Source organism: Penicillium verrucosum (genome assembly GCF_028828655.1).
Source record: "Penicillium verrucosum strain IBT 35672 chromosome Unknown utg000001l_segment0_segment0, whole genome shotgun sequence".
NCBI classification, from domain to species: domain Eukaryota; kingdom Fungi; phylum Ascomycota; class Eurotiomycetes; order Eurotiales; family Aspergillaceae; genus Penicillium; species Penicillium verrucosum.
In genome coordinates, this window is record NW_026643210.1 from 1,033,516 (window position 1) to 1,055,837 (window position 22,322).

Consider the following 22,322-nt stretch of genomic DNA (forward strand, 5'->3'; position numbering starts at 1 on the left):
AATTGTTGTCATAAATCTGGAAGATCCACCTCCCTACCCAGTCTTATAACTAGTGCTCTGGAGGTCAAAACCAGATTTGGTGCCTGAATGCCTTATGATGTATAGAGCGGTGCAAAATAAGGCATTCAGGCACCAAATCCCCCCTAAAACTGTCTTGACCTCAAGACTGGGTAACCTCCCTCTAACCTATTAGGAAGTCAAATCCACCTAGCTAGATATCCACTTCTGTGCGCTGCACAAATGACACATGCTTATTCGTGAGGATCTGCGTTATATGTGATAAAGGGGTCTGGACCATTAACAACCTCCATTAAAAGGGCACAAGAGATAGGCGCCTGGTCTAACTACAACATAGTTAACTAGATACTTTGTTATGGGGTTTTTTGCGTGCTTTTTTTTTCTTGATAAAGTATTGTATTGCATATTGCTCACTAACATCCTGAATATTCAGCTGCAGCTACAGCTGACCTCTGGGGTTAACTTGGCCAAAAAGATTCATGGATTAAATTATAAATCGGCGGATACTTCGCTACCTACGTAAATGGCTCAATATATATTATTGAATATGATCAGGGAGATTCAATCCCTGTAAGCAAGTCACACTAACATTGCTGAATGTCCTTGTTGGCACCATAGCAAGTTGGATGATCTTTTTCGGGGACCTTTTATTCTCTAACATCAAGGTCGCCGTTCACTTAGCCTCACGGGACTCCACCTATAGGAAGCATCTGGCGTATACTCCGTTCAATCTACGACAATCTTGAGACTTCGAAGTTCTTTACCCCTCAATACATTCAACTCTGGATATGTTGCATATGTTATCCCCTGTTCATGCAGGTTTGAAAAAAAAAAGAAAAGAAAAAAAAAACAAAGATGTGCTGTTTCAGTACTGAATACAAGTACGGGGTATTGTCTTATGTATTACCTTGGTACTTCGTCGTGACGGTAAATTACGGCCCTGTCTGCCTCAAAAGGTTCTCCTAGTGCATCAAAGTCTGGACTGGTTGTCGAGCTGGCGCCTTTTACTACAGCGAAATTGGACCATTCAAGTCTGATGTTGTTGGATATACATTATCTTTCAGACCTTCGATAGATGTTAATCCTCAACTTGATAATAGCAAAATTGATTCGAGTAAGCTCAATAGTACTATAGGATATAACAAGAACAAAGCACAAATAAATTGACATAACACCTCGTATGTGCCCTCGTATCCCTCCTGTGTCCAAGTTAAATGAGTAACTGCCTATTGATATTCGGCTTTGATGTTGTGAGAAGCCTGCTTGATTCCGCCGATGTAAAAATTGAACTCCATCGAAGCCCCAGTAGGGACCATCTCCAAATCATAGTTTAGTACTTTGTTCTGCTTTTTCCCATCGGCGCCGGTAAAGTCTTCGAGTTTAGACATATTCACATCGATGGCAACCTTTAGTTCGCACAAGGGATTCACAGTGTCATCCTTACGGTGAGGGGGATTACTGCTGTCGCATTGAACCAGTCTCTCGGTGAAGCTTCCTTGGAAACTCTTTTTCAAGAGGCGTGACCAGGAGTGTCGCACCGGGTCGATCTTGGATACATTCTCTCCCTATATTGTGACAAGCGTGAGTTGATGATACTTCAAGTGGTCGATGGAGTTTTTCCGATACCTTGCGAATATACCATGTGACTCGGTTATCGATTATAAAAGCGCCTTCTTCGGCATGCCACTTGTAATCCGGGTCGGACTTGCTATGTATCGAGGGATCGAATTTTGTATAGTGCGGCATCCCGAGGCTGTAGCGAGAGATGGTTGAGGTCACGCTAATAGGAGCGACACGTTGAGGTTTAAAGTCATCGTCGTCACCATCCTCTGCACCCATGATTTGGTCTTGAGCAAAACCTTTGTAGACTGCTCCACGGCAAATTGCTGTTCGTCTATATCATGTTGTCAGATCGAAGCCCTAGCAACCATCGTCTAGGTTATGTTGACTCACGGCTTCATTCCCGTTGATTTTATGACGGTCAGTCGGGCCTTCGAGTACCTCTCTTTTAGATGCCGATGAAGATATGGGCTTGAACCTAGCCCACCGACGAGGATAATCCCCTAAAGTGAATGAGTTGGGCCACGTTTGCAGGAAATAGACATGCGTTTGCCGACTCACCTGGAGAGTGAGACCTCTCTGTTTGGCCTTACTGATTTGCTCATCAACCAATTCATCAATGCGGGCGAATGACTCTGCAAAGGCTTCTATAAGGTCCTGTTCTCGGAACTGGATCCTCCCGTTCTTAATATAGGGGAGTCGTGATAAATCGTCCGACACTTTGTCACCGCCCTTGTAAGCCTCGGCAGGGATGGGAACGGGGTATTCTTCTTTGCTTTGCTTTGGGAAAAACTCGCGCTTGTAGTTCTTTTCCCACTTATCGCCCATGATCTCTTTGATGCCATTAGGGCTGAGATGCGTCCAGCGTCGACCGAGTCGATTCTTGCACAATTGCTGGAAGCATTCGTCAATCAATACACCGCCACATAGGGCCCCTAGCGTATATCCGTGTCAATATGTCAATAGTCATTACGAATGATATGTCCAGTTCTCTGGATACATAGAAGGCAGCTCACCTGTTCCCTCAACGGCCTCATCCATTGTAATTGGGTTCGTCGATGTAATTTTGTAGCTGATGAGATCCTTGAGACTCCTTATGTCAGCCGCCTAGAGGTCGACTATGATGTTATAAGCGTAAGTACTTACAACTGTTCCACCCCCTGCATCCAAGATAAGCCACGTCTTGCCGGGTTTAACCAAATTCTGGTGTTCCGGATCAGTAAGAGTCGCCATCGCAGCCGCCTCCGGTTCAAGGACAAAGCTAAGCCTAGTCTTGCCGATATCTCGAGGTGCCAATATCCCTGCCTTTTCCGCTGCTTCCTGCATGCTTTGTCTAGCGTATCCCTTCCAGATTGCGGGTACCGTGATCACAACGTGAAACCTTAAGGAAGGTAGAAACTGGTCTCCCCGGGATTTTTCAATCACTTCCAATGCATGCTTCCATTGGAACCGTAGGTAGTCAGCAACCAGATCGACCGGCTTCCGGTTCTCCCTCCGGACCTTTTCTTTTGCCGTAAGGTAGAACGCAGACGACTTGACACCTTCTTGGAGATCCTCATTGTTTAAGAGGAGAAGCTTAAACCAGCGGATAGGATCGCCCACGTCGGGGAGATCATAACCCCACCAGCTTTTTTCATGTTCATACAAGAGCTCAGTCGGGGCTTTGCCCTCATCACGGCCGCAGCCTGGCCATTCGCTGATCACACTAATGTTCTTTGCGAGGAACTCACTCTCCGTTGCGTATGCGACTCCGGAAAACCTGAAGAGCAAATATGGTCAGTCATATGTACGCAAGAGGAGCATTGGGGACATACGTAGTTCCGAAGTCGATGCCGATAACAAGAACATCGTCTGTCTCCGTGAGGTTCAGGCCGTCGAGATCGGGCTCACTGCTGTCTGAATAGCTGCCGCCGTCCTCGTCCCAGCCATGATTTTCGGAATCCATCCTATTGATACTCGTGGTGACCCTTTGTATGCTTCAGATCACTTCGGGAACGGATATTGAATGAAAGATTGCGGGAAATATGAATGTACTTAGCTCCCGAGGTCTTTCGTGGGCAGAGTCTGTCTAAATAGTTATAATCCCACAATCGTACAGGTTGACTTAGCTTTGGCATACTACTGTACCGTAAATAACCGTTTTGCTCAAGGTCATATTCTGAAATACAAATACCGAGGTACTGAAATTTGCAAATTTGTGTATCTTACCAGATTCCGGTCTCGGTGAGTACGGGGGTATTTATTGAAAGAAATGTTATTGGCTTGTTTTCCTGCGTCTCCAAGTAGTCCTGTAGACGTTTCATACGATTTACGCCTTACCTTCCACCTCTGATCCCAGTGTCCAGTGAAGAAAACCGAAGAAAAATAGAGAACCTTGAACACTTTTTTGCTCCTCAAGAACAGACTTCAACTTTAGCATTATGAATGACTACGATGGCCCTGACATTTTCGAACCAGAGCAAAGCCATGATGCCCTGCAGCCGACTACATCTACAGGCACAACGGAGCACGAACAACCACCCCAGCTTAATGCTATTACCTTGGAGGATCAGAATCCTGAGTCTAAATACCGGCGAGTCATAGAAAAGCGAACTAAGCAGCGCGATGACTACAAGAACCGGTATCGAGCAGCGGCAACGCAATTGACCAAATACAAACTTTCCGACGGAGGATTTCCACAGCTGGATGATAGCTACTTGATAGGACGGGTGGAAATTCTCCGGGACAAAATCTGGAGATTCGGTCTTCGTCATTATGAAGAGGGAAAAGGGTTCAACCCTAGTGGACGAGAAATTCTACCGGGTCGCGTCTTCGTTAAGCACACTAAGCACAACCTGCACCCCGACATAACCCCTCAAAGGGCCCTTGAATCTGCCAAATGGTGCCCCATGATCATTGAAACCTTTATGTGGGATTACCTCGTCTCTGAAGTCTTCAACCAGTTCTGTTGGGCGGGCAAGAATGGAAACCATATGGGCGATGTTTATAGGATTATGAAAAGAAGTAAGAGGCTGACAATGTTGTCTCAAGATCAAACGAGGTCCTCGCTGACTATTTAATAACATATAGACCAGTCGACTGCGGCCGAGCTTCAGAGTTTCCAAACGTGGTCAGCCACTACAACCAAGCTTATCCGTGAGTCCATGGGGCGCGGGGAGTCCGGATGGACTGGGAGTTACAGAAAATTATTGAATGATCTCATGAACGATGCATATGTAGCGATCCAACCACATCTTGTCGCCGAGCCCGGTGAGATGAAAAAAGAAATCCGCGAGATCTTACAAACCGCAATCGAACTGGACGAAGAGCTAAGCCAGCTGCTGGCCCATTTTAACTGGGAGTTTCCCAGGTTAGGAGAAGAATTTGACGAGGAACGGATGAAACTTGCGGAAAAGGAGGAGCTTCATTCAACGAAATCAATTAACATCATCATCTGTCCGGGAATCACGAAACGGGGGCAGTCCGGAAACTTTGACAAGGTAGACTGGCTTGTACCCATCAAGGTGTCTTGTTCCACTCCAATCGCCGTGACCCCCTCGATCCGTCACCAACTCAGAGAAGGGAAGTCCAAATTAGAACAATCCGTGAATAAGTGCATAACTGGGTGAAGGCTCAGAGTTTGTATTTTACTAGTCGCCAGAAAACTACAGAAAACTATCCCAAATAGCGCTGTACTACTTCTAGTATATTGTTAGTTGGTAACCCCCTTTATTTCTATGTCTTGAAGGTCATGGATCTGGGGGGAAATGGTTTATTGAAGAAAGGAAAGAAACTATCAATAAAATATCTATATAGATAGCTAATAAGATCGTATCCTCCTTCTCCGTTGACCTTTGAGAGCTTTGAGAGTGAATTAGTAGCATAGTAGGCGGTTGAATTAATTAAGGGCTACTGGGGCTGGGCAACTCGCTTGTGAACTACGTCTTCACAACACTGTCCTGTACCCACGGTATTTTGCCATAATACAAGGTCAATTTGCAAATACTCACCTACAAGAGAACTGGTATACGTGAATGTTTGTGTTGTAGCGAGTCAACAAGCAGATCCCTCGTCTTTCGCCAAGTAAAAGGCTTGAGGAGGCTTGAGCGTGAAGGTCCCTGCCATAGCGCGTGGTATGTCTCACCATCAAAAGATCCTTGGATAGTTTATCAATTCCTCCGCGGAGATAATGATTTGCAGAACTGTCTGCCAGAGTAATAGGTTCCCGCGGCGAGGCTGATTTTTGTATGGAGCAGCACCTGCAGTCAGCTTCCGTTAAAGTTAGTACTGCAAACCCGGGTGAAATCTTGCAAGGATTCTCCGTTATTCGTTTTGTTGTCCTCTGCCAGCGTTTTACTGGCCTGCATAATGGTGGCTTCCACTTTCAGTCTAGTAGACCCCTTGGGTGCTGCGGACAGTCTCTGAAGGCAACCGAACGATATTGCCAAAGCCATATGAACACGGACACTTAATTCGAACCCTCAATTCGGTTGTCTGGGGTTGCATGTAGAGCTGATTGCGATCCCTCGCCCCTTCCAGGTATTGTCCTTGGCGCGAGTATAAACTGTAGTTGGTATGCTTAACTTCGTATAACCTTACCTAGACAATAATAAGTCATGGCTACTTGTGCTCCTACCATCACTGTTCCAATGCCTGCAACAGCCGCGACCCGCTGGCAGGATGCAATCGATCGGCTTGATCCCGATACCCGAGCTTCACTCGCCGGCGTTGCAACCCGAAAACTTGACATCCTCCATCTTGTTGTGAAGACAGCGGATGAAAAGCGAAAGATCTGTATCTCCAAACAATGGAAGCTAAAGACTCCCAGTGGAAAGATCATTATTCTGCGCGACGTGCTAGAAAAGGTCGCAGGATGGGTAAACCGCCTTGTCTATGTCGGAGACACGATCGTCCAGTACGATCCTTCTCATGCTGCACTTCCATGGGCCGCTTTTCGATTCCTTTTGAACGTGACAGTCGGCGATGTTCAGGTTTGGGGAGGCATGCTCGTGAACCTGGAAACTATCGCCCGACTTCTTTATCATTGTGAAGTTGTTGAGAATATGCACCTCAAACGCTCGTTTAGCATGATGGTTCATCTGCAAGAAGCCATGACCCAGCTCTATGTTGATATCATGAGCTCTTTGTCCAAACTAGTCAAATACTTCAAACAAGGATTTGCAGGTATGATCGATCCTGAATACAAACCATTCGAGCACGGAACTGACTTAGCTAGAACGCACCCTTTGGAGTGCTACTCGATCCGACCCTAAACTCCCAGAAATGACAGCTGTCTACGCCCAAGAACAAGAAGTTTTGAAATGGACAGCATTCTCTGACTCGGAGCTTTCCCAATCGACAAACACCCAGGCCACTTCTATAATCTACGATATGGCAGCGATTTCTCGAAAGTTGGATGCTGATCTACCTCGCCTGATCGACACTAGCCTTCTCATGCGCCATTCTATAGATAAGGAAAAGATATCCAATATTCTTTCATGGTTGTGTACGGTACCCACCACTTTGCACCTTAGGGATATTGCGACAAGAAGAATGCCAGGGTCCGGATCATGGCTCTTAAACCACACAGACTTCCATACCTGGCATACTTCAAGCTCGTCCGCGATGTTGCTGCTACATGGTGTACGGGGTTGTGGAAAGTCAACGATCGCTTCATTTGTCATCGACCAATTCCAACAGCCTTCAGTTGTGCCTGGAGCGAGTCCAGTAACATGCGCATATTTCTTCTGTGATGACTCCAATGCAGAACCGGAACGAGGAAGGGCAGATATTATTCTCCGCGGTCTGATTAGGCAGTTAGCAGTGGACTCTGTCACTATATCGATTGACCAAGCTGTACTGTCTTTGTACGAAAAGCGTCTCGAAGCTGCCCAGCAAATCAGAGCGGACATGGCAAGATTGAGTGTTGAGGAGTGTCTCTCCATGCTTCTAGATCTCACAGCGACTAACCCGGCATATATCGTGATTGATGCAATTGATCAACTTGAACAGGATGAGCGAGCAGTCCTGATTGAAACCATGAAAAAGCTTGTAGATCAGTCTGCGAGCATCACTAAGGTGTTTTTTACCAGCTGCAATAACGCTCATGTCGAGGGATTGCTACCCGGTGTTACCAAGCTCCGGGTCACGTCTGACCGTGTTGAAACGGACGTGAGAGAGTTTGCAAATCGGCAGGTGGAACAGGCAAATGCAAGGAGACGCGTTTTAAACGGAACTGCGACGAGCAAGTTGATAGAGAAGATGAAGGAGCATTTGATTAGCAGAGCTGGGGAGATGTGAGTCATCGCTATGTCGCCTTTGACATAAAGACAATTTGGACAAAGAACCTAACCCCCACAATATTGATAGGTTTTTGTGGGTCACTCTTCAGTTGGAATTTCTCTGTCGCAAAAGAACAGAGCAGGATATCCTGACTGCACTGGAAACCAACTTAACTCCAGACCTCGACCAGATCTATGGCCGCACCCTCCGTCGTTTCAATAAGCTAGATTCAACAGCCACTCAGGCTATCGTGCACATATTCTCGTTACTCCTCTATGCCCAGAGACCCTTGCATCCTACAGCCGTGGAACGTACCCTCGCACTCAATCCATTACTTACCGGATCTGGAGCAGTGGATCTAGAAGACCTTTCCTGCAGTCTGGTCATACTAGATGTGTCACAGGGCGTGGCTCGGTTCTGTCATCCTTCCGTGCGTGACTACATGCGCCAGCAGGAACTGTTCTCTGCACAAGTTGCTCATCAAATTCTTGCCGATATCTGCCTGCTGGAGTGCGCTTCAGGCCCAAGCAGCGACCCCTTCATTGGCGACGAGACCCCTATACAAGACTTTTATCATTATGCCGCTGTATGCTGGCCAGAGCATCTTCGGAAATGTGAAGCCTCGGGTATAGATTATGATTTCGGCAAACATGCCGAATCATTTATCGCAGGTCGGGATGATGGGTTCCTCAGTCCAGCCTTTCTCACCTGGATGGACTGGATAGCACAGGTCTGCCATGACTTGCCGCCATACCATCATACGCGAACTCTGTTCGAAAACACCATCAACGACTCGTTCTCGCCTTTGTTCCTCACTTGTGTCTTTGGGCTACACGGGCTCCTGCTATACGTTCTGGAAGTGCTTCCAGACTTGGACATCGATCAGCATAGTGATACGGGCCATACCGGAATTTATCTAGCAAGCTCCTACGGCCACCAGAATGTCGTGAGCACATTAATAGACCACAACGCTAATTATAAGCTAGAATGTGGTGCCTTCGGTACCATCACACGGGTCGCATGCTTCAGAGGCCATCTAAACGTCGTCCAAGACCTCCTGGGGCGCATAGATGAACTAGAATCCCCCGAGCCTTTCTCTCGCGCATACAAGGCTGCTTGCCTCGGTGGTCATGCGGAGATCGCCCTACTCCTTGCGAAGAACTGCATAGCAGCCCGGTCTGCGAACCAACACTCTGTCATGCTCCAAGAGACCATCGAGGCAGGGCTTCCCAAAGTGCTGGAGTGGCTTACAAAGCCGAGCACTCTGAAATCGTGGGGTCTACCAAATTTAACTCTCAATGCACAGACAGGCCTGGTTACTGTGGCGATTAAGCAAGGCCAGGTCGCCGTCCTAAAATCACTCCTCGAGAAACGCACACATCTGATGCAAGCACTCCCTAAGGATTGCATACCCGTTGCCGCAACTTCCGGTCACCTGGCTATGGTCGAGTATCTGCACAGCATTGGGGCCAATCCAGATGAGCAAGGCCACTTTGGCTCTGCATTACGAAGTGCTAGCTTGGTAGGCTGCGAGCCTATCGTCCGTATGCTTATCGGGAAGGGAATTGACGTTGGGCTTTGTGGCACCGAGGGTGATGCGCTACAGGCTGCGTCTATAAACGGTCATGCCGGGGTGATGGAGCTTTTGATTCAGGCTGGAGCTAATGTTAACCAAGTGGGCAAGCCTTGGGGAACCTGTCTGCAGGCCGCAGCTTGGTATGGCCACAAGGACTCAGTAGACCTGCTACTTTGTCACGGCGCAGACATTTATCAAAAGGGTCATTCCCTTGATGCGTTGCACGCTGCCATCGAAAGCGGTCATGAGGAGATTGCGAAGTTTCTCCTGGCCAAGGGATATCAGCCACCAAAGGGCACATCCCTACCTGTGGCATCGCGGGGAGATTACGGAAGCTCTCTACTCCTCAAGGGTCGTCCATTGACTACCCCTCATTTGACTAATAGGGAACAGGTACAGGTCGAAAGTGACACAGAGTCTGATACATTCTCAGATTCAGAGACCTCTGAAGTCGAGAATTCTTCCAACCGGACCAGCACACGCGATGACAATGACGATACTGACGACAATGATAATTACGAATCGCGTCCATTTCAATATGGCCTTGAAGGGAGTCGACTAGAACTGAGTGCCGTAGCTGGAGATATACAGTCCCTACGCTACTACCTGCTCCGCGGGAAGTTCCATGCTGGGGCAATCGAAAGTGCAATTGAAAGTGCTGCAATCCACAGACAACTTGAGGCCTTGAGTTTCCTTGTCACTAAAGGCATTTCCCGAAGTTTGCTGTCCGCTACAGACCACGAGGTAACCAAGGCAATGACTCCGGCTGCTGAAAATGGGCAATCCGAGGCCCTACAAATCTTGGGTGATGCATCCAACTGGAAATATATGCAGTCATCAAAACAGTGGATGCTACCCTTTGAGGCCGCCATCGAGTCTGGAGACCTCGCCTGTGTTTCAATGCTATTACAACATCACCCGCCACCGGGTGAGGCCTTTATGTGGGAGCTTACCAAAGCTATCGATACTTCCATAAAAGTTCGAAGGCGCCACGTAACAGAATTTGTCTTGTTATGGCTTCAATGGCATAGCGGGTTGGAAAGTCCAGTTGCCACTGCGAACACATCAGATGTGACAATTCCCACAGCATCTGCAGCTATGGTGTCATCTCTCAGAACTTATCTCAATCCGGAAGTTGGTGTCTCCAAAAAGGTTGAAGACAGTCGCGATGTATTGCTATCATTAGTTGTTGCAGCAACAACTACGTGCGATCTCATTCTGTTGAAGCAGCTCCTAGCCAAAGCAAAAGCCAGAGGCTACATGAAGTACAATGAGCCGAGCAAATTTTTGGAGGATGTTTTCCTATCTGCTTGTTCACACTCTGTCCGTGGAATGGAGTTATTGTTGGGCTCTGGCCTCAGCGAGAATTGTTTCCCCCAACAGCTATTCTGCCAGGGCGTTCATGATGCAGCGCTTGCGGGCAAGGCCAAGATGGTCAGCTATCTTGCGAACAAAGTATTAGGGAACGCACTATCTGAGGAAAGCCGGCGAACGCTTTATGATGCCTTTTTAGCTGCCTCATATGAAGGTCATTCCCGCGTTGTGCAAATTATTCTGGATCTGACTAGCTTTTGGAATGGCATAGAGGAGACGAACAGGACGACAATTCTCACAAGAGGGCTTGTCGTGGCCGCTGAATACGGACGCAGGAAAACCTCGAATCTGCTTTTGAAAAACGGTGCGGAAATTCACGTCTGCGTGCAGGAAGTACCACATCCGAGGGGACTTGACAAAGAAATGGCCTCCTGCGTTGCGGTCTTTGGAGACGAATTGCCGCCCGCCTTTGAGTCAGAGTATCGACGCCAACAGCAAGCTCATCGACGTCAACAACCAGGAAATTCTCAAGTTTCCTCCCGCACAATTAGCCCGTTGCAGGCCGTCATACGAGGGTTTGAGAAGATTGCATCACATGAGGATTCCGTCGGGGATTCTCATTCTCTTGTGAAGCTATCGAGGGACCTTGAGTCGATTCTTGGCACAATTATTGAGCTTGGTTGCGATCCAGATGACCAGGGTGGACAGCCTATGTACCCAATTCAATATGCGGCACGTTGGGCCAATGAACGCGTTATTCAGACTCTGCTGGATGCAGGCGCTGAGCCAAATCGGCTGGACGAGGATGATGATGAGCATGACGAGCCATGGAAACATTGGTCCCAAGGGGAGAAAAGCTGTCATCCAATTTTGCTTGCTGCCGAGAGAAAGTGTCGCTTCTCGTACGCGATCATTGCAAAACTTCTCAAGGGAGGGGCGACTGTTCCCAGTACAAGGCAAGGTCACATCCATCCCGCGGTGTGCATGTCCCTGTGCCGGCCTATTGGGTGGGATAGACGGCAAATTCCGCTGCCAGATGGATGGACGGGTCGCCAGACTCGAGATCATGAGTACAAAAGTCAAGCACTGTCGATCGAAGCAGCTCGACAGTTGTTCAACGACGGAATGCGAGCGCTGTTAACTGAAATGTTCAAACAACTCCCGCAACAGAGGGCAGATGAACCCGAGTTTCAAATGCTCCTGACTGTGGCATCGACAGCAGGGGATCGTGTGTCTGTTAAACTGCTACTGAAGCATGGGGCGCTGGTGAATAATTGCGGTCGAGACACGGTCGACACACCCCTCGGTTGTGCGGCACTTCATGGTCATATTCACATCATGAAAGAGCTTCTTAATGCTGGCGCCGATCCCGAATGTAAAGGATTCGTCAGTTGTCCACAGGATGCTATGATCAAGGCTATTATGGGCGGCCACACCGCGGCAGTGCGACTCCTTGTCCATAGTGGTGCACAACGCGTTCGCGCCCAAGGCCGACGATCCTTTCTTCTCGTTGCTGCGCGAGCAAGAAATGCCCAGATGGTCGAATGCCTGCTTCAATTGAAATTCTCATTACATGGGGGCTCTGACGCATTGTTAGTTGCGTGTGCTAAGGGTGACGTTGATATTGTGTCGAGTTTTCTGTCCGCTGGCATTGATCCAAACACACCGGGCAAACTCGACCTAAACACGCCGAGCAAGGTCGAGTCAGCCCCATTGTATCAAGCTTCTCGTTGTGGCCATCTGGCCGTTGTCCAAGAATTGCTGAAACATGGCGCCGATCCAACTAAGAGAGTCGAGGAAGGTCTTGGTGTGCCACTCGTGATTGCTGCAAATAAGGGACATCTCGAAGTTGTAAGGACACTCCTTGAGCATGGCGATGTCAAAGTTGTCGAGGAACCTTCCTACAACATAAATGTTCTAAATGCCATCGCAAGGACTTGTGCTGATAGCTGGTCACCTGCCAAAGCTAACATCCTCGAGCTTCTTCTGGAAGTTGCCTCACAAAGAAGCGATTTTGAGACAATTTGGACAACGGCTATGTCAGATGAATCACTGTCATACCGTATCCATCTAATAGAGCTCTTGCTGGACTATGTCCCACCTAGCCCCGACATACTGGTACATGCAGCTTCCTGTGGCTCCACGGCGGCAGTTCAACGTTGCCTAGCTCGGGGTATTGATCCAAATAGTCCAAATCAACAGGGCTATATGCCCTTAGCTTCTGCAGCCGGGGGCATGAACAAAGATTTAGTCCAATTACTTCTTTCTCGGGGTGCGAATGTCAATGGGCTGGATGTGCAAGGTCACACACCTTTACTGGGCGCACTAGAAGGATTCAAGATGAGCTTGATAGCACCAACACGGAATGGATCTCACGGCCACCACGCCCTGGGCGTCGAGGATACCGTCTACTGTCTTTTAGAAGCCGGCGCCAAGCTTACGTGTGGCAACAGCCCAGAAGTTCTCGAACTTGCTTGCTCCCTTGGCCATACGGGCGTTGTCACCATCCTCCTGGCCCACCGAGAGCCCGACTCCTCAAACACTGAGCTCCAAAAGGGTCTGTTCGCCGCCCTCGACAACGATCATCCCGATAATGTCTCTCTTCTGCTCAAAAATGGTGCTGACCCGAATCGACTTCGTTCACTCCAATCCAATGATCCACAAGCTCGATATCTCTCACAAACAGGGGCAATGGTCGAGCAGACACCACTGGAGGCAGCTTGCAGAAGTTCGAATGATTGCCTAATGCGTACATTCCTGGCCTCTGCAACGGGGTTACGCATCTCCCCACGGGAGTTGACCACAGCGGCGAGATCTTCGGTGGACCAGGATACCCATTTGAACTGTACCAACATAATGCTCATTCTGGAGCATGACGCCTCTTTGATTGTGCCTGATTCAGTCTTGGAGATACTGGCTGCTGGGAATCATGGAAAGCTGCTAAAACGCGTGCTTCCGCGCAGCAGTTGCAGCGATCCGTCGCGCTTTGAGCCCAGGCCCATACCATTGGTTCCGTGTGCTCCACCAACCTTGGGCCAGTTGCGGCGCGCCGATATGCTCCGTCCACGTTACACTTGAGGTCAAAGCCTGATGTGTGGTTTGGGAGTTAACTTCACCCGTGAATCCCTTGCTGTAGGTTTTAGAGTCTATAGTGCCAATCCCTTATATATCGCCTATTTCACCGAGTATGTTTTGAATTATTCGTACACATTCTCTTGTCTCTCTATATATATACCTACTTCATGCATTATATCTAAAAGGTCTAAAAACGGCTAGTATTGAGTAGTCGCTATTATAACCATATTAAAGGATAGGAAAAGATACGCCAATAAATACGAGTTGGTCAAATCCTACGTAAAGACATTAAGGATCACGAAACCAGAAATAAAAAATAAAAATCCGTTCTATTTATCACTGTTTTTGTATATAAAGCGGTGCTTCTAAGTCACATTCTTATTCCTTAGGAAACAAATAACAATATCATCTCCTCAAGATTCAATAGATGAAGGAATAGGGTACGTCGAATGGAGAGAGGCACCCACGGCGTGATGAGCGGATTGTAAGAAATCTGACATGATATTAGGAAGCATAGAGGAGTGACCCCTAAGCGGATCAAACGTTCCCGTCTGCTAGGCCCGGGCCCAGGCCTGGACCACTAGCAGGTTCCGAGGTTCTTCCTTTTGACGCTTCCTGAACCCACTTCCCGGTGATCATCGCGCATTTCAAAATTTTCACCAATCGGATCTCGGCCCACATTCCTTCGAAGCCTTACTATGACCGATTCGGATAGCGGGGATGGCAACCCCACACAACAGCCACAGTTCTTACCCACACGCAGTGGCAACAATCCCAGTACGTCGGGTTCGACGAACAACGATCAGTCAAACCTGTCTAACGATTACAATGATTACGATGATGACATCACGCAATATGCCGACTTGCCTGAAGAAACTCCCACTAAGATGATGAAGATAAGGGAGCTTAAAAAACATAACACGAAGAACCCACGTGGATGGGCTATTCTCGTGGAATGTACTCTCATGCCTCTATATCTTAAGAAGACCATCGACAGCAACATCCCGCGACCCGCGAAAGGACACCCCAAATACACTAGATGGGCCTTCTGGTCTCGCGTGGTTGCTGGCTGGATGTACACACAGAGGGGAGAATCCAGAACATAGAACATTGTCCAGAATATGCAGATGACATGATGGATAAGCTCATTATGATGGTTCAGGGCAGTGACAATGCAGACAATGCGATCAACGAGATCATGAAGTTCAACAAATTACGACGATCGACTTTCAACACCGCCAAAGAATACATCACTGAATACCAAAAGCAATATCATGTACTTGTTAGGTTCAAAATCGCACCACACCCTTTCCATGCTCTCGCTCGGTTACTCGAACAACTCGAGGAAGAGATACCAAAGGTGCAATTCATCATCGAGGATATCAGCAATGTTGAACTAAAGAAGATAACCCTTGACAAGATGGAACAGTATTGTAAGAAGCTACAGAATGCCGTTCTCCTCTAACCTCATCATTTGCCGTTACAAAAAGTAATAGAAGAAGAGTATCACATGTACGAGGGAAAATGAAGGTATTCCAACCATAAACCGGAATTGCGATGATTGGGATTGAGGCCACGGAGGGTTACGGATAATCAGCAGAACAACATAACTAGTTACCAGGAGCTTCAACGCTAGTTTAATACCTACACCCCACATTCTTTGCACTCCTTAGCTCATAGAGACTGCTAACGATTGTAAAACATTCTGCGCCCATCCTACGCTATGTCGAGTAAATCGTCTTAATTTGTTTTTGCTTTTCTTCTTTTCTTTATGTTGAGCTTTCTTTTTGCTCTCACAGATGATATCGGTTTGGCCAGAGGGAGACGTTCCAAAACTCACAATGGCTGTTAGATGGCATATTCAGTAAATTGATGGTCTGAAACACTACTGTACATGTATGTTATCGCATTGTAACTAGAAGAAGTAACAGATGAAGGAAAAAGGATATGAGCTTGTGTTGGCTTCACCAAGAGGCTACTAGTCAACAACACCACGTAGAGGTCCAAGCTCGCTGCTGTTGGGGCCGGCTTTCTTGAGAGCCATGGCCTTTTGTTAGTTCCGCGCTGGGCTGCTCGACTCGTCAAAGAGGCTTGACCTGTTATGCTGAAGGTACCGGAGTTAGCTTATTTCTTTTTCTTTCTTCTTTTGGGCATCGGGAGATACCTAGTTCTTCCTTCTTTTCAGCTAGAACTGGATCATAGAGCATCCACCACTCTGTCATGATCTCGCATTCTGGCCGGAGATCAGAGAAAACAGGCGGAAGGGAAGAAAGTTTTGTATCGTCCTTCTTCCTGCATTCAAGACATAGGAGAAGACCGTGTGGATTAACCATCCATTTATCAGAAAGAGCATAGATGGGCTTTTCCCCCTCATTTCTGTTCGTGTGTCGTTCCCAGAAGAGTTTCTTCACCTCAATCCCACAGGAGTTGCAGTGGTGCTTGACCCTGCCAGTTAGAATATCGATCTTGATTTGATTCGATTCATGCTTCGGCGGGATATCTTTTTTGTCCTCATCAACCATATTGGCCTTTTCGGTCTTTTCGGCCCCGTTGAGCTTGGCTATCTTGTAATTCACACATGGGTAGCAAAGACCACTCACAATGTCTTTGACTGTTTTGCCTGTAACGGTCCTGTTACCTGGACGAGCACCACAGTAAGGGTTCCGACAAACGGCCCCCGAATCCGTATGTCGAGGCCGTCGAGGCCTCTTTGGATGAGGCTTATTCCAGCATGGCTCGCAAAGGAATTGACTGGTATTAGACGTATTCATCCGAAACATAGTGTATTCAGCAGGGGTAGGCAATTCAACTTCGTTGCAGTCTTTGCCACTGCAGTGGATCGGTTGCTTGAGATTTCGCCGATTATCAACCCACTGTTGATAGTACCTAACCTGACGGTGGTGATTGCAAAATGCTTCGTCTGGTAGGTTGCCGTCATGCTCTCTTTGGAAATGGTAGCAGCTCGACCAAGGATATGGTCCAAGCGGGTCACCAGAGTCTGGTAGCATGCGAGCAGTTGTAGAAACAAACTCCCCCTCTGCCAAGCGATCTATTCCTTTTCGCTCCCGCTTGGGTATGGTAATAACCACACAATTCGGGTTATTACACTCAGACCCAGTATTGCAGCCCTTGTTAACAAAGCCTTGATTCAATGGCCATGCTTTGTTTAAGCCAACAATTTGACCTACAATATGTAGTGGAGGTCTGATCACGGACTGTAGTTGCTCGTAGAGCTCCCACGTACTCTGCTTGACGAAGTCGGTCTCAAATGTCGGCTCTAGAAGGGTTCCAAAGAGGAACATGAAGATTGCTTCTAGTAAATTCAGATAGCCTCGTTCAATGGAACAATCGAATGCTGCAAGCAAGCAGAATTCTACTTTCTCGCCTTTCATAAGTCTCTGATAAAAGGCAGAGTGTTTAAGACGGTTCCATGTGCTCCGTGATTGGTGCTCTTTGACGCGAAACTTGCAACATATACTCGACCCTACGTATAGGGCAAGCGTAACTGTGCCATCGCTATGAATTTCGTCAAGAATAAACCCTAGATAGACTCCAGGCCTGCTTTCATTGCTTGCTCTTGGAAGCTTGCGAAGATCATCTACTGAAAATGTGCCTTTCTCGAAGAGAGCTTGCACCTTTTCGTCGATTGCTGGAGCCCAAAGACCCATAATAAATTCAACGCTGAGGTCGTCGATCAAGATCCAGAAACCTCGAGTTATAGGCTTATCTCTCAAAGCCGTAAACTCAGTTTCACTAGCCCACTTCTTTAGGAATTCGACGATCTCTTGGATCGTCTTAAAGAGTTGACCATTGACCTCTGTCATTTTCGCTGTGGATGCATCCATGCTGGTCTGATGGAGGGAAATGCTATCAGAACAATCATCTCCTTCAGGTCCAGGGAGGACTTTGTCATCACCGACAATTACATCGTCTTTTTCATTGACATCAGACACCCAATCTGCCTCCCAACCATCATCACCGCCATGTTCAGGACCTTTATCGCTCTTGTCGAACGGGGTCTCTGCACTTTGGCCAGTCGTGGTCGGAGATGGAGCTCTTGGGACAAGGCCCTGGCTTTTGGGAAAGAAACCGTCGAGGACGGATTGCTTCTGGCCTGCCCTCTCAGGGGCCTTAGGCTTTGATTCATTTCTCTTGCCCGCCCTCTGAGGGGCCTTGGGCTTTGATTCATTTCTCTTGCCCGCCCTCTCAGGGGCCTTGGGCTTTGATTCATTTCTCTTGCCCGCCCTCTCAGGGGCCTTGGGCTTTGTTTCTTCCTTTTTCCCTGCCCTTCTAGGGGCCTCCATTGTTTTATCCCTTTTTCCTGCCCTCTGAGGGGCCTCCATTGTTTCTGCATTCTGGCTCGCCCTCTGAGGGGCATTGGCCGCTTCACCCGTATCTTCAATTCGGTCGAAAGACAAGAAGGTCTGTCGGTTCTGGCCGTTCTTGCTAACAGCCAAGGGCTTCGCCCGTTTAGTTGACCTAACGTTCTCGTCCGCCTCTTTGACCGAGACTTTCTCAAATGGGTTCTCTGGTTCGAATTGGTCACTCAGGGGCGAGTTCCCTCTCTTTTGACCAGTGCCTTCGACCGGGGCTGGGGTGATACAGATGGATCGTGTCTATGACCGGTATCCATCGTTAGTTGATGTGATATATATAAACCACTTACTTCGATTGAATTTTAGATGAATCAGACAAAGAATTGAAGATTGAAGGATTTCGTTGATATACTTTCGATGCAAGTGGTGATATTTAAAGAAGTAGAAATCTAGTGGGGTAGACGGGCAGGTTGTGACTTCCCAGGCAGGTAGGTAGGTAGGCACGTTACTTAAAGCACGTGAAATCAATTGACTTTCTGCCTCAGGGCTCAATCTTACTCTCATTTCTACTCAGTTCACTTTAGTTCACTTTAGTTTACTTTAGTTCACTTCAGTTCACTTCAGTTCAGTTCACTTCAGTTCAGTTCACTTCAGTTCACTTTACTTCAGTTCAGTTCACTTCACTTCACTTCACTTCAGTTCACTGTCTTCTCAGTTCACTTTCTACTTAGATATTAGGCAACGCTCAGAAATCGGGTTTTAGGGCTGAAGGCGTCGATAAGTACTGCCAGCTTCTCTCTTGTCCAACTTCTCTCTTGTCCAACTTCTCTTTCCCTTCGACAGTGCTCTTCCTCTCTAACCCTTTTAAATCCTCGAGCTCTTGAACCTCCCTTTCCTTCTATTGCTTCCGCACTTGGCAATTTGTACATGCCGACGAAGATTTTAGCTGCTTTGCACTTCAGATTGGTATCATCTGCCCTTCTGCTCTACATTTTTCTCTCGCTCTTCCAGTGTTTAACCCCAAGTTATCCACCAGATGTGAGTCGTACCTAGGAGACCTAGACCTGAAGCTCAATTGGCATACTAATAGAAATCAGGGTTTCAGCTTCAAACTGTCATAATGCCACCACTCCCGATCTATCCACGTGAAGCAGTCGAAAAGTTCTCTTCCTCAACTTCTCAAGGCCCCCAACACGACATCCTCCGCGACACACAGAACGCGCTACATTGGCCCTCTTCATCAATGGCAGCAATTTCGAGGCAAATGTGAGGGCTAGCATGCTCGCACGCTGTCCACGGCTGTCATTGACTATAATCTGCGATCCCGTGATCTCAGACAGGAAGATGTCTATGTCGCCGACGAAATGGGCATCAAGGGACGGTTTCAAGACGATCTGGCGAAGTGTGCTTCAGAGAAAGACTGATTACCCGAAATTCACGGACCTGTATTGGCGGATGATTTTGGGCAAGGTAGTGACTGGAGAGGTTTGGATGCGGGATTCGGGAAACTGCCCGTACTGTAGCGTTCCTCAGACGGCGGAATACCTAACTATTCTGGACAAGTCCGGTGGCTCAGGAACTATGGGCCCAACTACAAAGGCAGTAGACTGGAGTCACGGGAGAAAAGGTACAGTTCCCAACGTCTTGGGGAGCGCTCCTGTTTTCGGGTGTTTCACATACGCGTTCACGGTTTCGAAATAGATCAACTAAAAGACGGTGGCGGATCAACAGGCCGCGGGCCAAACCCTTGGAGCGGTCTTCAGGGCCGAAAATGTGGATATTCGCTTGTTTCTACTCAATTCACCTTCTACTCAGTTGACTCTATTTTAGCTCACTTTCATTTCTACTCAGTTCACTTTCATTTCTACTCAGTTCACTTTCATTTCTACTCAGTTCACTTTCATTTCTACTCAGTTCACTTTCATTTCTGCTCAGTTCACTTTCATTTCTACTCAGTTCACTTTCATTTCTGCTCAGTTCACTTTCATTCATTTCTGCTCAGTTCACTTTCATTTCTACTCAGCTCACTTTCTACTCTCTTTTGATGAATGTATATCATAAGGCAAATGATTCTTTATCAAAACCTTTTAGAGCTTATATAGTTTCTCGGTACTATATACGATTTAGATTGTTATACTCTTCTATAAAAGGACTCCCATTCCGGAAACAAATTTCTAGACTTACATTCATCCGCCATGGGGCTTTCCGCGGGGCCGATGCGGGCGCCACCCACCATGGGGTTGCCCACCCCAATGTCAAGGAAGACGCTGGCCCTGAGCCACCAGCCGGTAACGGAGCGGAGGCTGGAGTTGAGGCTGCTCCCGGTGCCGATGGCACCGAGATTACAAGAAACATTGATGGTATGTCTAGTCAATCTTCCTTATACGTATCTCCCATCCAAGCCCATCTTTCATCCAACGACAACCTTTATATCTATCGATCGAGTGAATATAACTAACGATTAATTACTATATAGAAGATTGAGGCAGAGGTTCTCCGCGACCACGTCGACCTCTAGGTCGAACGCCGCATGGCGGTAAGATCCTATTATCTGCCTTGCTCCAATTATATTATCACGTCTATCTCTCTATTGGAGTGGTAGTGTTTGAGAATGAAAATTCTAATATGGGTAATAGGCAGAGTTTGGGACCGCATCGTACGCGGTCATAAGCAACCACGGAGGTGGTGGCCGCGGTGGTAGCCGTGGAGGTGCCCGTGGTGGCCGAGGTAGTGGTGCCGGTGATGCCCGTGGAGGTGGTTTCTACGGGGCCGATACGGGTCCCGCCTACCATGGGGTCGCCCACCCCAATATCGAAGAAGACGCTGGCCGTAGCCACGAACCGCCCGCCGCTGGCGGAGCGGGTGACGAGGCTGCGGTTGAGGCTGCCCCCAGTACCGGGGACATTGAGATTCCGTTGAGAAACCGCGATGGTATGTATAGTCAATCTTCCTTACATCTCCCATCCAAGCCCATCTCTCATCCATCTCCCATCTCCCATCCAAGCACACCCAACATCCAAGTCCATCCAACATCCAAGTCCATCCAACATCCAAGTCCATCCAACATCCAAGCCCATCCAACATCCAAGCCCAACTAACATCCAAGCCCATCCCATCCAAGCCCATCTTTATATCCATCGATCGAGTGAAGATAACTGACGATTAATTACTATACAGAAGATTTCGAGATACAGATGAACTTTGACGGAGAGTAATTCTTTTTTTTTTTTTATTGATACCATTCGAGATTGTTTTTTTTTTAAAGAGATTCACAATGAAGGAACTTGGCCCACTGAGGGCCACTGACTATATTGGTAGTAACCATACAGCTGTAGCCGACGCAGCAGTATAGGCGTCTCGGATTTCTTAGTATCTTTCTTAACTTCTGTAGCTTAACTTTCTGATTGAAGAATCTCACATCGCACAGACCTCTCCTAACAGGTTATGATTCCCTAGATGCTCCATTCAACCGTCCTCATCATCTTCATCTTCCATCGACGCCGTCATCGCCATCATCATCGTCACCATCGATATCACCGGCCAGGTCACCCCCAAAAACACCTACAAACGGTATCACCGACCTCCATCAAAACAAACAATCTCAACATACGCTAACGAGGGCTTCTCTCGCGTAGAGTTTTTTCCATTCCACACAAATGCCTCTCCTTCGACGTACCTCTCAATCCGCTAACCACGCGGTCAGTACCTCTCCATTCGACGTACCCTATTCTTCAAAGGTTTTTAGTAACTAGCTTCGCGGAGCTAAAGCTATATCCTCACCGGCTATATAGATTAACCAGCTCCCGAGGATCCCTCTCTTATAGAGTAGCTTCGTTATTCCCATCACCTTCTTTTATACCATCATACTTCTCTCAGGTCTTATATTAATACCGCTCCTAACGATCCCGCCGCGTACTAGAGTTACATTCTTATTCCTTAAGAAACAAAGAATAAAACCATCTCCTTAAGAATCAATAGGCGAAGAACCAAACAGCCTGAAAAGCCTATACTGTTTTTATATATCAAGCGGTGCTTATAAGTTGAATTCTTGTTCCTGGAGGACCGAGAAAAAGATGAAACAATCTCGTTAAGACCCAATAAACAGAAAACAATTTCATCTTTTCGCAAGTTTGGCCGAGTTGGTCCAAGGCGCCAGACTCAAGAGAATTTCCTCTTTCACTGTTTCAGTGAAGCATTCTGGT

At 47.6% G+C, this 22,322-nt stretch overlaps 6 protein-coding genes across 6 annotated transcripts; 4 read left to right on the forward strand and 2 right to left on the reverse strand.

Moving 5' to 3' along the window:
- Positions 1-1,244: 1,244 nt before the first annotated feature.
- On the reverse strand, positions 1,245-3,523 carry N7516_000388 (Hsp70 family protein; the record flags this gene model as incomplete). Its single annotated transcript, XM_057213110.1, has 7 exons — positions 1,245-1,583; positions 1,645-1,912; positions 1,972-2,081; positions 2,140-2,513; positions 2,595-2,661; positions 2,725-3,337; positions 3,393-3,523. 7 exons carry the CDS (start codon positions 3,521-3,523, stop codon positions 1,245-1,247), a joined length of 1,902 nt encoding a protein of 633 aa, XP_057074993.1.
- A 475-nt stretch (positions 3,524-3,998) lies between these two features.
- Positions 3,999-5,186, forward strand: N7516_000389 (uncharacterized protein; the record flags this gene model as incomplete). The annotated part of the gene is made up of 2 exons (XM_057213111.1): positions 3,999-4,581; positions 4,648-5,186. The coding sequence occupies 2 exons, from the start codon at positions 3,999-4,001 to the stop codon at positions 5,184-5,186; spliced, it is 1,122 nt and encodes a 373-aa protein (XP_057074994.1).
- Positions 5,187-6,173: 987 nt separating this feature from the next.
- On the forward strand, positions 6,174-13,807 carry N7516_000390 (uncharacterized protein; the record flags this gene model as incomplete). Its single annotated transcript, XM_057213112.1, has 3 exons — positions 6,174-6,741; positions 6,794-7,853; positions 7,927-13,807. 3 exons carry the CDS (start codon positions 6,174-6,176, stop codon positions 13,805-13,807), a joined length of 7,509 nt encoding a protein of 2,502 aa, XP_057074995.1.
- Positions 13,808-14,502: 695 nt separating this feature from the next.
- Positions 14,503-15,269, forward strand: N7516_000391 (uncharacterized protein; the record flags this gene model as incomplete). Its single annotated transcript, XM_057213113.1, has 2 exons — positions 14,503-14,879; positions 14,972-15,269. The coding sequence occupies 2 exons, from the start codon at positions 14,503-14,505 to the stop codon at positions 15,267-15,269; spliced, it is 675 nt and encodes a 224-aa protein (XP_057074996.1).
- A 634-nt stretch (positions 15,270-15,903) lies between these two features.
- N7516_000392 (uncharacterized protein) lies at positions 15,904-17,649 on the reverse strand (the record flags this gene model as incomplete). Its single annotated transcript, XM_057213114.1, has 5 exons — positions 15,904-15,908; positions 15,969-16,435; positions 16,696-16,802; positions 16,993-17,117; positions 17,283-17,649. The coding sequence occupies 5 exons, from the start codon at positions 17,647-17,649 to the stop codon at positions 15,904-15,906; spliced, it is 1,071 nt and encodes a 356-aa protein (XP_057074997.1).
- Positions 17,650-20,315: 2,666 nt separating this feature from the next.
- On the forward strand, positions 20,316-21,811 carry N7516_000393 (uncharacterized protein; the record flags this gene model as incomplete). The annotated part of the gene is made up of 4 exons (XM_057213115.1): positions 20,316-20,480; positions 20,757-21,051; positions 21,298-21,331; positions 21,577-21,811. The coding sequence occupies 4 exons, from the start codon at positions 20,316-20,318 to the stop codon at positions 21,809-21,811; spliced, it is 729 nt and encodes a 242-aa protein (XP_057074998.1).
- Between the last annotated feature and the right edge of the window lie 511 nt (positions 21,812-22,322).